This window comes from Gymnogyps californianus, chromosome 5, assembly GCF_018139145.2.
Source record: "Gymnogyps californianus isolate 813 chromosome 5, ASM1813914v2, whole genome shotgun sequence".
Classification (NCBI taxonomy): Eukaryota; Metazoa; Chordata; class Aves; order Accipitriformes; family Cathartidae; genus Gymnogyps; species Gymnogyps californianus.
In genome coordinates this window covers 44,298,853-44,312,720 of record NC_059475.1, presented here as the reverse complement: position 1 = coordinate 44,312,720, position 13,868 = coordinate 44,298,853, and the positions used below count along the sequence as shown (strand labels likewise).

The 13,868-nt window shown below is 35.5% G+C and overlaps 1 protein-coding gene across 1 annotated transcript in view; it reads right to left on the bottom strand.

The window, feature by feature from the left end:
* Positions 1–1,366: 1,366 nt before the first annotated feature.
* TTC6 (tetratricopeptide repeat domain 6) overlaps positions 1,367–13,868 on the bottom strand; it is a 64,653-nt gene continuing 52,151 nt past the window's right edge. The window contains exons 25-31 of the mRNA XM_050897096.1: positions 13,092–13,211; positions 10,547–10,620; positions 8,460–8,670; positions 4,945–5,097; positions 4,570–4,740; positions 2,899–3,124; positions 1,367–1,503 (exon numbers count right to left, since the gene is read on the bottom strand). Of these exons, the coding sequence (XP_050753053.1) occupies positions 1,367–1,503; positions 2,899–3,124; positions 4,570–4,740; positions 4,945–5,097; positions 8,460–8,670; positions 10,547–10,620; positions 13,092–13,211 (1,092 nt within the window). The remainder of the gene's footprint in view (positions 1,504–2,898; positions 3,125–4,569; positions 4,741–4,944; positions 5,098–8,459; positions 8,671–10,546; positions 10,621–13,091; positions 13,212–13,868) is intronic.

Below are 13,868 nucleotides of genomic sequence, written 5' to 3'. Positions count from 1 at the left end.
TCATCTCAATAGCACATAAACGAAAAAAATCACTTAACTCTAGGAGTACTAAAAAAAGTCAGTTATAAAGTTAAATGGACTAATGTCACTCTTTAATACTAATTTTATATAAACTAGATTATTTAATTTTTATTTTATTCTGGGTTATTCTCTACTAGCTAGGGATTATTCCACATACAGAACATGAGGTAATTACAGGCACATATCAGCAGGTGTTAGGTCTATTGTTTTGTGAAGGTCCCTCTCACCTTTTCCTTTTGCCCTTTTTCAAGAGGAAAATTGATAGCATTTTACATCTAAGCCTAAATTGAAATTACACATACAATTCCTATACCACTGGGATTATGCATTGAAGTGCCATTTGTGCCTTTAGAAATCTTACCACTGAAAGAATGTCTGAAACCACAGGACTGCTTGCATGCTGAATAAGACCTTAACATTCCTTCTTTTTCTCTTTTCTGAGACAAAGGCATCTGTTTTGCTTCATCCTTTTGCTATCTTCACCATACTATGCCAAACTTGGGGGTTTAATTTAGTACATGGGTAGGGCCTGACACTTTTTAAATTTTGGTCACATAGATTCACATTTCAATCTCCATGTTTAGGTGAGAGCCTGTTCTTAAGCCCATTCTTACAGCTTAGAACACAAAAATATGATCTATTATTTATGCATTTTTACCTGCCTCTTCAAGCTGGCACAGTGTAATATATTTAAGTGGAAGCAAGGAACCTCAACTTTTTACTCACAAACTGAATCATGTCCTTCTCAAATTTCAGTTCTTGGAGTAGTTCTCAAACACTGCAACAGATGGACCTTGCACAATGGCTTTCCCCTACCATGTGAGTGACAGGGAATAGGAAATCTTATAAAGAGGTATAGAAGGAAGATCAGGAAGAAAGTGAGACATAGTCAGCAGTCACAAGCATTTGGTAGCTGTCTTAGAATTTTTATTTCCCAGATGGTCCAGGTGACATATAATTAGCAACACTGTAAGCATTTGTATTTTGGGGGAGAAGGGGGAGTGTAGTCTCTTTTACCCTTCTATAACCAATATGGTTGAGGTCTTTTACCTATAAATTCCTCTTCTTTGTCCTTCATTTTGCACACAACACAATCAATTATCTCTTGACATTAACAAATAAAGAACAATCTATAGCTCATAAAAATTAAATGTGGCATTCTATTCTTAAATAACTCTGGCTAGTTTTGCACAATCAAGGTAATTATATTATTTAGGAGAATAAAATGTGTGTAGAATCTATAAAAATAAAGATGTTATAATTTTTTCTTGCATGTTGGACATTTTAATTAGAGGTCTGAGAAATCTGTAAATAGAACCCAAGTGTTATGAGAACGGGTATCTTTTCACATGGAATCAATCTGTTCTTGAATGCTGATTGCTTGTTTGTAGTCTTCTACAGCCTCTTTATTGAAACCCAGTTTACCACGAATATCAGCTCTAAATTTATACATCAAGGCATCATTAGGCTGAAGTGACAATGCTGTAAAAATAAGAAACAGAATGTTAGGCTTTTTTTTTTACTTTAACATTATCACATGATTATAAAGAGAAGCATCATCCAAAAACTTTTGTCAGTGCTCAACTTTTTCTCCAGACATGCTTTCACATGAGAAAACGTATTCCATACATTAACTTTACATCAAGAGGTAGGCAACTTTGTTATGTTATTTATACTTCAGACTTTCTTACTCTTTTTGATGCCGTTTATGAATCCCACTTTAATTTTGCCCCGACAGCAGAAACTATGCTTTCCTCTGAAACACAAGCAAAATCTTAGAGAAGAAAACTACCACCATCCAACTTCTGGAACATGGCAATAAACCCAATATCTTATTAAGTTTCTCCATTGTATAAAAAGGATTTAGGTACTTGTTGGAAAGCTTAATCTGCTGTTTTAAAATTCTGCTTTAGAGAGAAAATTTTTTTTAAATCAGTCAGCTCTCAGATCTAGTCAATTTTCACCATCTAACACTATGAAAACATTAGTCATGAAAGCCATGAAGTAAAACCACTATTTTGACAAATTCCACTGTAAAAGTAAAGTAATTTCTAAAAAAAATAATAATAATAAAAAAAAAAATCTAAAGAGAGTTATCCTTTGAGGAAAGATCATTACCTGTGCAATCAAGTGCTGTCAAATCAAAGTCACGTTACTAAATTTTGTTTCAATAACATTAATACAAACTAAACATAGCCTTAGTTACTGGAAGAAGTCTGCCTATGTATCCAGAGTTGCTGAATCTCATGTTAGTAACAATGACAAAAGCAGCAATGGAGTAATATAGCTCAGTTGTTTTGAAACTGAACAAAAGGTTTGGTTTTTACTAAGATCAAGCTGAAAGTTTGATTCAGTTCCTCTTCTCTATGAACCATGTCTATTCCCAACAGAAAAGCTTATGGAAGCCAAATGCTGTTTCAAAACCTGTTCTACAAAGAGCACGTTCATTAAATTTCACATTCATATATAAAATAAGCTACCTGAATGCTGTTTTCATTAGATAACACACACACACACACACACACACACACACACACACAAACTCACAAAAATTTTTCAGACTTGGTAAGTATAGTATTTTCCCATAACATGGGGCTCTGTTCAGTTGCTAGTGACACACATTATATGAAACAGTTTATCTTCTAATTTACATACTCTTTCAATTTGGAGAATGGAAAAAAAAACCCACAATTAATTAGCATGTTTACTTTAACTTCCTCTTTTTAAGCACATCATAATATCTGATCAAATTAGGTAGAAAATATACTGGCAAAAATACACATATACTTTCTGAATCATGAAATAAAGCCAAGTAATTTGTTATCATAATTGTTAGTATGCTACCAAACATAATCATGACAGGTAAATAAAGATTACCTGTTGAAATGTCTTTCTCAGCTAGTTCATATTGCTTCAATCCATTATAGAAATTTGCCCTGTTAAAATACACTGCTGCAGAGAATGGGCAGAGACAAATTGCCTTCTCAAAGTCTTCTTTTGCTTCTTCAATATTGTTTAGTAATGAATTTGTAATAGCACGATTCATAACAGCAGGTTCATTTCTTGGGTCAAGTTGTAATACCTTGGAATAATAGCAATAGGCCTACAAAACACATGAATTGGAGACAAAGTACGCTGTTAAAATTTGAGGAAATGGCTTATGTACCACTTGTAAATTCCAGTTTGTTTCTTTAAGCCGTTAGTATTCTTAAGTCTTTACTCATTCTGTTCAGTTTTCTTTGTGCACAGAAAAGAGAGACACAGCACCAGCATGTATATCCACAGATAGGTCAATCACCACCCAGACAGACTTTTGAAAAATAAGAGCTGTTTATGCTGAATTGTAATTATAGCAGAAGAAATAAGCTAAACACTAAGGCCAGTCTGAATTAACATAGAAAATAATTTATAATGCAACACCTATTCTTGAACTTCTTTCTTCATAATTAGACGGCGTCTGTGAGACAGTAAGGAGTCACAGAAACACAGTAAAGAGGAAGAACAGCCTATGCAAGACCAGTCATGGAAGAATACCAGATGCAGAAGAAAAGAGATTACATGATCACAGAAGAAGCCATATGCAGGGCACTGACCTTGGACTCCTAAGGAATTTCTGATCCAAGTCTAACTAATTCTCAAGAGCAACAAGGAATCTAACTCAGAGAAACATACAGGAACATTAATTTTTTTTCTTACATGATCAATTTCTCGTGCTGTATGAAGTACAATCTAGGTTTAAAATCATATGTCAAGCCTGCACTATACATGATGAATTCCTTAATAAGTGAACTGCAAGCTGAAGTGGTTACAGATGAAACTCTAGGAGAGAATTAATTCAAGTAGATGAAATGTGCTGAAGCATCCATACTGGTTCTGGGTTTCCACAGCTGCTGGACCACAAAGCTCCAATCAAATAAAAGCCTGAGGCTATGCCCAGGAAATGTGGCTGGAAGACCAAAGGAAAAATCATTGCAGGGGCCTGTTCACACAGAGGAAAATAAATGGTCCTTGCCTTCAAGCAGATTTCAAATTCTCTCACAAAAGGAATTTCAGTATCCAACTCTTCTGTATTTGAAGATACCCACCATATTTAAGCAGAATTAGGTGATTTAAAACTCCAAAGTTACAGTGGTAACAGGAGGAAGATCTGACTTCTTGATTAAAGTTCATCAGCAGGAGATTTTTTTCATTCTCTTTGTCACGGTGCTATAGTGAATCTCGGCAAGTTATTTCATGTATGGGAATCAGGCCGGGGGGAAGTTACTGAACATCAGCGGGATTTTGGTATCTCAATTATTTACAAATTTTTGAGGTGTGTATCCTAGTTGTCATGAATCTTAGTTCATTTATATCAATGATAAAATACATAGTAGTAGGGCAATTATTTGTTATTCATTACTAGAGATTAATTCATCTCCTGGTAGAGGACCATGAAATTCCATGTAAGAAAGCTTCGTGTTAATTATACTTAAAGACAGCTTTATACGAACAGTATTTATTCAAGGAAAAAAGTTCTGAAGACAGTATAAAGACAGACTGTAGACTTACCTGTGAAAACTGTCGATTATGGAAGTAGATATTTGCTGCATTGAAATAGGCTAATGCATAGTTTGGGTCAACAGAAATTGCTCGTTGGTAGTCCTTCATGGCACAGGGTAGATATCCCATTAACTGATTGATGACACCCCGATTTGTTAGCAGTGGAGCAGTGGTAGTGAGCTGAAAGGAAAACGTAGATGCATTCTTACTCAGGGAAAATTTACACTTCTACAGTATTTTATTCTGGTTTTCAAAGATACATTTACTTTAAAAAAGAATTGAATTGCACCTTCTAATCCAAATTGGCAACTATTAATATACAGTATTGGCTGGCTTCATAGCAACAGGTTGATTTTAGTAAAATCACTTTAAGCTAACATCTACCTTTAGTGCAGCATTTGTATCTTGAAATGCAGCAAAAGTTTCACCCATTTGAAGACAGACTGAAGCTCGTCCATCATATGCAGCATGGCATTTTGGATCAATGCAAATGGCAACTGTAAATTGGCTCCATGCTCTCTGAAGCTTTCCAAGGGCCTAAAATGAATTGCAATGTGTCCACAATAAGAAACAAGAAATGCCAAACATACTGATGGACCCACTTAGAAAATTACAGCAGAGAATGGAAGCATGCTTATATTTACAAACGCAGTTAATTAAATTACAGAAAAAATGAATTCAAACATCTTGTTAATTTTCAAATATCTTGTTAATTCTGCAATACTCTTTGTCTTTGCAACTACGTAATGTATCTGTGACAACCGTTTTAACTGCAAGTATTACCTCTTCTACATCATAGAATCAAAGAATGGTTGAGTTTGGAAGGGATCTCCAGAGATCGTCTAGGCCAACCCCCTGCTCAAAGCAGGGTCAGCTGGAGCAGGTTGCCTAGGACCATGTACAGTTAGATTTTTAATATCTTCAAGAATGGAGGCTCCACAACCTCTGTGCGCAATCTGTTCCAGTGTTTGATCATCCTCACAGTAAAAAAAAAAGTTTTCTAATGTTTAAATGGAATTTCCTGTATTTCAGTTTGTGCCCATTGCCTCCTGTCCTATCTCTGGGCACTTTTCAGTCTGTGCCCATTGCCTCCTGTCCTGTCACTATGCGCCATTAAAAGCCTGGCTCCACTTTTTTTATACTCCTTCATCAGATATTTAAACCTATTTATAAGATTCCCCCGTAAGCCTTCATCTCTCTTTCCCTTCTCCTTGTATGACAGATGCTTCAAGCCCCTAATTATCTTAGTGGCCCTTCACTGGATGAGTGCCAGTATGTTCATGTCTCTCTTGTACTGGAGAGCCCAGAGCTGGACACAGTACTCCAGATGTGGCCTCAGAAGTACTGAGTAGAGGAGAATGATCATCTCCCTCGACCTTCTGGCAATGTTGCTCCTAACATAGCCCAGGGTATCATTGGCCTTCTTTACTGCAAGGGCACATCACTGACAACTTCAGCTTGTTGTCCACCTCCCAGCTTGTAGCGATGCATGAGGTTATTCCTCCCTAGATGCAGAACTTCTCACTTTCCTTTGCTGTACTTCATGAGGTTCCTGTCTGCCATTTCTCCAGGCTGTCCAGCCTGTCATCCCTCTAAATGGCAGCACAACCATTTGGTGTATCAACCACTCCTCCCAATTTTGTTATCATTTGCAAACTTGCTGAAGGTGCACTCTACTCCATCATCCAGGTCATTAATTAAGATGTTAAATATTGGACCCATTACTGATGCCTGAGGGTACTTCACTAGTGACTGGCCTCCAGCTAGACTTTATGGCACTAATAATGACCCTTTGAGCCTGACAGTCAACCAGTTTTCATTTCACCTCACTGTCTACTTATCCAGACCATACTTAACCAGGTTTTCTATGAAGACCTTATGAAAGACTACTGAAAGCTTTGCTAAAGTTGAGATAAACAACATTCACTGCTCCTCCCTCATTCACCAAGCTATTCATCTCATCATAGAAGGCTATCAGGTTGATTAAGCATAATTTCTCCATCATAAACTCATGCGGACTACTCCAAATTACCTTCTTGTCCTTCGTGTGTTTAAAAATAGTTTCCAGAATTATTTGCTTCATCACCCTTCCAGGGACTGAAGTGAGACTGACCTGCCTGTAGTTCCCCAGATCCTACTTCTTGCCATTCTTGAAGACAGGAGTGACATTTACTTTATTCCGGTCTTTAGGAACCTCTACCAATTGTTATGATCTTTCAAAGATAATTGAGGGTGACCTCACAGTGATGTTGGCTAGCTCCTCAGCACTTGTGGGTGTATTCCATTAGGTCCATGGACTTGTGTATGTCCATTTTGTTTAAATGTTCCCTAACCTCATCCTCCTCCACCAAGGGTAAGTCTTCCTTGCTCTGGACTTTTCCACTGGTCACAGGGACCTGGGATTTCTGAAAGCCAGTCTTACCAATAAAGACCAAGGTGAACAAGGCATTGAGTATCTCTGCATGTCCTTTGTCACCGCATCCCTAGTCACATTCAGCAGCAGGCCCATATTTTCCCTAATTTCCCTTTTGCTGCTGATGTACTTGTAAAAGCTTTTCTTGTTGACCTTCATGTCCCTCACCAAATTCAACTTTTGATGGGCTATATATGGAGCTTGTGACCTGAAGACTCACATATTGGACTTCACATAGCAATAAAATTAAACCACTAGGTTGTTCAGCAAAAGTACCTCCCCTGGATGGTCAAACGGAACTCTAGTATACTGTACCTTGTGAAGGACTTAGCACAGTCAAGAAAGTGCTTAATTCTGGGCAAGTAGGCCACTTGGGACCACAGGCAAAATGTAAACATTTTACCTAATATATGTATTAATTAAGCAAAGGTGGAAGGCGAATCATCTAGTTCCCCACATCAAAATACTTCTCCACATGTGTCTATGCTTAAGCCCCCAAAGGTATAATAAGGCTTAAGAGAAGGCATCTAGTGAGATTTAGGCTTCTCAGAAATTGAGCACCTGCCACTATGTGAACTTTCTGGGTTGTCTCCTGCACCTAAGATGCCTAATTCCTACCTACGTCTTATTCTTACCTACTCACCAATGTAGTCACTCCAGGTTTTTCTCTTGCACAGTACTTCTCAAAGCACTATGAAAGCATTAGTTAGAATTTAAGTGAATTGGAAAAGCTGTAAAAGGAAATTTGCATGACACCTATGCAAGACTACCTGACACAGGCTACTAACATTAGTCTTTCATTTACATTGGCAAAAAAATTCACAACAAGATTCATGACAATTCAAGACATTTCAGACAACTGGAATAAAGAATATAATAAAGAATAGTAACTAAAATGACTAAATAAATGACTAAATGACTAAATAGTAACTAAATGACTAAATTAGACACAGACAAAAACTGTCGAGTCATGTCATATCATATATACCTTTGCTAATGTAGACGTTCATTTTCTATGTAGGTAAGTAGTTTTCATAGATCATTATATATAAGGCCTTTACCAAGGGTTGTAGCAGATTTGCTAACTAGATTTGTAGTGTAGTTTGGATAACTAGGAAGTACAAGATTTTGTTTTACACAGACTTGTCAACACTTTGGCTGCTTTTTACTTCAGTAAACAGTTCATACACATAAAACATGCCAATTCTTAATGTTAGTTTATCAGAGAACCATATGTGCAAATCAAACAAGTATAAGGTTACTTGATATACCATTATTCAAGAGTAGAACTCCAGCAAGATTGGGCGCAAAATAATGGTCTATCCATTTACTTAAAAAGACAGAAGATGCCATAAGGCTTGTCCAAAGTATATGGATTATTTTATGTTTATTATGATTATTTTATGTATTATATAAATGTATGCATATAAGATTGATGTTATTTTGTTTGATTAAACATAGCATTGACAATGAATTTTGGTGTTACCTGCAAGTTGTATCCTAAGCAAATTCTGGCTTTTATACACTTTGGATTCAGGTGAATTGCTCTCAAGAAATCTTTCTGTGCTTGTTTACAACCAGCCTCATGACTGTTTTCCATGTACGAATTTCCTCGTCCAACATAGGCATCCACAGAAACAGGATCTAGTTTGAGAACTTGGTCAAATGATCTCACAGCTTCTTCAAACTGATTAAGTCTAAAATTAGAGATATTAATGTTTGCTGTTAAAAATTCTATAAATAAAATTCTTAATTTATGAATGATCAGCAAATACTACCCCATAATGCCCACTGAAAGTAGTTCAATTCTGACTGAAAGGGACACTTCCCCCCCCCCTTAAGTTTGCTTTCTGCGTGTGCTCCCTGATGGTTATAACAGTGAAGGTAGCCAGTGTAAGACCTTGCAGACTTCAGTTTGAATTCCTTGGCCTGAGGAAGAAAACAGCAAAACTCTCATTAGCTTTTGCTGGGCCAAGATTTCACCTTTCCAACAGTTGTACTCAACAAAGAGACTTTATCTGAGTCATTTATGTTGTCTGAATGTCATGACCGGACATGGTTTTGGTAGTCTGTTCAGGCACAGATGTTTCAGCTGTAAATAATTTACTTCTAATACAAGCCTTCTCTCTGTTTTTCCTCATACCAACTCTTGAACTTATCCAAACTATGCTAAACTTGCAGGGTAAAAAAAAAGACGATGTTCAGGGTTCTAAGCATAGACCATTCTGGTCTAAGAGTAAGCCAAATGTGGAACTCCATCGTTAGATAAAACTTGATGCATCTGAGGATACTGAGTAGGAAGAGAAAGGATTAAACACCTGAAATGTCAATGAATGCTAGTAAGTATCTTTACACATAAAGCAAAAACTTTAACATGTCAAAGTACAAAATCATTTTACCAAGATGATACTGAAAGATAAGATATTATTTGAATATAAGCTACCTCTGTCTACCTGAAGCACAGCCTGACATCTTTACCAAAAGAGGAAAGATTAAATACATTTAGCTAACAAATAACTTTAAGGGTTGTAAACCAAATGCTTTTTAAAAGCACAACGCTTGTTGCAAAAACAAATTAGGGCTTCATTCCTATCCTTTTGATAGGCAGTCATGAGGTTAGAGACTGCAGGGTGGATCCCAAATGCATCTTAAAGCAGGTTATACAGCTGAGTTATATAGTTACTAGTGACTCCTTTTGACAGTTGAATACAGACATGGGCACCAAAATCATATGTTCAGTTCTTAGAAGCAGGATTCAGTGTTCCTGTGTGAGTTCTACATCTTCCAGACACCGTGAAAGATGGAGCCAGTTATGCCCTAACTACAGGCATAGTAACACAAGAAGTTTTGATGCTACAATCCTGAATATGTCCACCTCCACAATGCCTCAGCAGCAACAAGGTTAAGCAGTGATAGATGGCAGATTAACTGTAGAATAAAATAGATTAGACTAAACTAATAGGCAGATAGCTATTAAAATTTCCTTTTTATCATAGGTGATATTTGTGTGAAATAGGAGCTATCAACTCCAAGTGCCACTATGATAAGTAGACTAAGATGCTAATATATGTCTTATTTCTTCCAATTTATATCTATTTTAAGTGATTAACCGATTTAACTTAGTCTTTCTAAATAAATCTTACCTTGATGAAACTACACTTCAGAACTTCCAAATAAAAAATTCAGGCAAGGAAGACCACTGAGGCCTTTGCTTTTCTTTGAAGGACAAAGTGCATATTTAAACAGAAATTGCATCCTAACTAATTCTGAACAAACGAACCCAACTCTGTTTATCTCATAATTCTTTGTTCTTCAGTCCTTCTCTTGGTTCCGTTTTATCATCCTAATATTTCCTCCTGCCGCTGTCATGAACACATAGGTGCTTGATACCAGAAGATTTTAATACCAGTTGTTAAACTTGAAAAATATCTAATTTTCTTTTTTCCTTTCCTCTTTACCATTTTCCCCTCCCCCAGTTCTCAGTGTACTCAATATGAAAAGGGGAACAGGAATATAAAGCTCAGGAATTATTTCATTTTTCTACTCTCCATCAAACAAAACTACATATCTTACCTATGATAGCAGATTCCAATAGCTTGAAAGATCTGGCTATCATCTGGACTAAGCAACGTTGCTTCTTTAAAGTCCTGAAAAGAACAGACATTAAACCATGCAAATTGATATTGTTTCACTTCACCTACAACTGTGGTTTTAGCTAAAAAATTTTATACTTCTATATAAAAAGGGAGATGACTTCTGACAAAAGCATTATACATTCAGAAGTACTGCAGATGTATTTAACTGTTTTCATACTTCTTGTCCCAGACTTTGATAGAATAAAATCTCCAAAGTTATGTGGTATCATGGTATTTCCTACAAAGCTGGACGTAACATTTCCAGAAACAAAACCTTCCAGAAAGGTATTTTTTGTTTGTTTTTAATAGAAATACTGTACCTCAGCTGCTATTATTAAATACATATATATTGAAAATATATTTTGCTATATGCAATTTCAATAGAATTCTTCTAGTAATAAAATTATCTAATTACTTTCTGTTATTGCTTTGACAAATGTAGTAAACCAAACTCATATTTGCATTGGAAGACTCTGTGCACAATGTTCCAGTGAAAGACTTCATAGGGCTTTTGACTTTTGTCTTTTACTAACATTCAGAACATTTTTCAAAATGCTTGTGGTTTTGATATATGTGGTTCAACTGTAAAAACTGTACAGGTGCTTTTAAAATCAAATACAATCATTTCAATTATGACGTAAGGAAGCACTTTAGGCTTCTGCATGGGAAAGCAATCAGTATGTAGTAGGAGTGGTTTAGCTGATGCATCCAGTGAACTACAACTTAGAAAGCATTTTTTACTTGTTCAAATTATAAAAATAAAAAGATGCAGAAGATTTTAGTACTGTTGGAATTGCAAAAGTGGCAAAATAATTATATGCAGATATATATATTTATATTCTGTTAAAATAAAACCTCTTTTGCTGAACACACTATCATAAAATTATAGGTCTGTTTTTAAAAAACTACTGAGACACACTGTTCCCATCCAGCAAAGCCTTTCAAAGAACACCCGGCAAAGCTAATGGGATTCTTCATGTGCACAGTTTGGAGTATACACTCTGCTCTGTGTATGGAGCAGAGCAAAAGCAGGATCAAAGTTGCAAGGACCAGGTTTGGTTAAACCAAACTTAAACCAAACGTACTATCCTCACAGGCACACTTCACAGAATCAATAGGAAAAGACACCTCTATATAGCAATTCAGATCTTATATAGACTGAACTGTAACTTTTCCTTTTTCTTCCACTGTACCCAATTCAGGAATATACTCACTTCGAGTAGTATGTATCTGCACTTAAGTAATTATATCGTAATTCAACCAGCACTATACGTGTATACAGATATACTCCTTGCAATAAAATATTATCAGAACTGATACATAAGGTTTCAAGCATATTTATAATCACTGATGTTTTTCTTAAATCAGCTGTTATATTTTTGTGTCTGTTGTTCGATTACCATTTTGTAAATTTGTCTTCACTGCAATCCATTCAAAGAACTTTTTGCTCATCCTGCTGGTTCTGCCCCAGTCTCTTTCTACTGGCATTACATATCAGTTTGTACCACCTCAGCCTCTTTTCTGAACTATTCTGATAACTGCATCTTGAAGCATGAGACACCACTAACACAATATTTCTTCTTAAATTATTTCTATGCGAGGTCTACCAACTGTAAAGAGCTTTTGTTGTGCACTTCCAATAGGACATTTCTGGGTCATTGGAAAGGGATTCATATTCATTCTTCATTTTTTATTTGCAAATAAGAAATATTACTCAATTTTTAGAATGCCTATGCTGAAATTGTTGCTATTACATAAAGAAGATAACATATTTTAAAGTTACTAGTCCACAATGGAAGCAATGAATGCACCAGTTACACTGAAAATAAATACTCCTGCTTTTAAAAAAACTAAAACTTTTAGAAAACTTAAAAACTATTTAAAATTAAACAATAAAAACCCATGTGTGTGAAAGAGTAATGTTTAATACTGTTAGGTTTCAAGCCTGCTATTGCTATACCAGATGGAGTCCCATGGAATGAGAGAGTCATCTGCACTTTGAGTCAGTGTCAGAAAGACATCCTATTTTCTTACATTTAAGAAAATTATCTTGAGGTCGGACCCTTCCTGCCCTTTCAACAATAATAGTCATTTACACACATATGCACACACACACAGAGGAACAAAACAAGCCCACTCAATCGGAACCTCCATTTACTTAGCTTTCTACAATGAATTAGTACTCATTTGGACCCCACATAAATTACTTCAAGATTAAAAAAGAAGGAAAAATCAGATTCTTGCTTATTAAATTTTGTGCAGCTCCCATGTTTAACTCTAGCAGCATAAAATTGTAAAACAAGTAAAACTACATTTTATTTGCATCTTCACAGCCAGACTGGTATTAGGTGTTGAGCAAATGAGAACTGGGCACAAACTATTTCAGAAGAATATAAAAACTGTCAAGCTGGTCTTTATATCAGCAATGGTTTACATTTAACAGAAAACTCTCAATTTCCTTTACTCAAAGAAGCATTTTGTACCTCACATGCATTAGCATAATCACCAAGTTCCACGTAGAGTAGTCCACGATTGATTAACACTTTAAAAGCTATTTCCTTACTCGTTTCAAGCAGAAGAAGAATTCCATAATCTTTCAAAGCCTACAAAAACATAAGATGTATTTTAAACCATAATTTATTCTGAGGGATACAATGATACTTCAAAATTTAAACGACATGCTTTCAAATTCCTACAAATCATGTGCATATGCACGGACTTCAGTGTGGGTATTCCAATGTTTCACTGTTTCCAGATTAAATTTAACTGAATTTGGAACCTTCTATTATTACATAGATACCCATTCCTAGAGTACAGAAGCAGACATAATGCAAATATATTAAACAGATGTAATTAAAACTTATTTTGTCATTATATAAATTTCAGAGTTAGAAATAAATCTTAATTACTTCTACTGCTAAATTTTATGTCCAAATTCTTATTTAAAAAAACCACAACAAATTATTCTAGATTAACTACTCATTAATTAATGTCAAAGTAAGGTACTTTTAAAATTAAGTATCTTCAAATATAATTTATTGTTATTGAAAAATCTAAGCACTAGTATTAACTAAATTTGGGTGTAAATTTTGTAAAAGAGCAAATAGTGACACGATTAGGTAGACTGAAGAAGCTTCAATTCTCAAATTTATCAAAACTGAACAGTATTTCAACAATGCTTGATCTGAAGAAGTTCTAGCCCAACTCTTTTTCACCTGAAGAATGAACTCATATAGTATACTTAAGAATAACTAGACAGT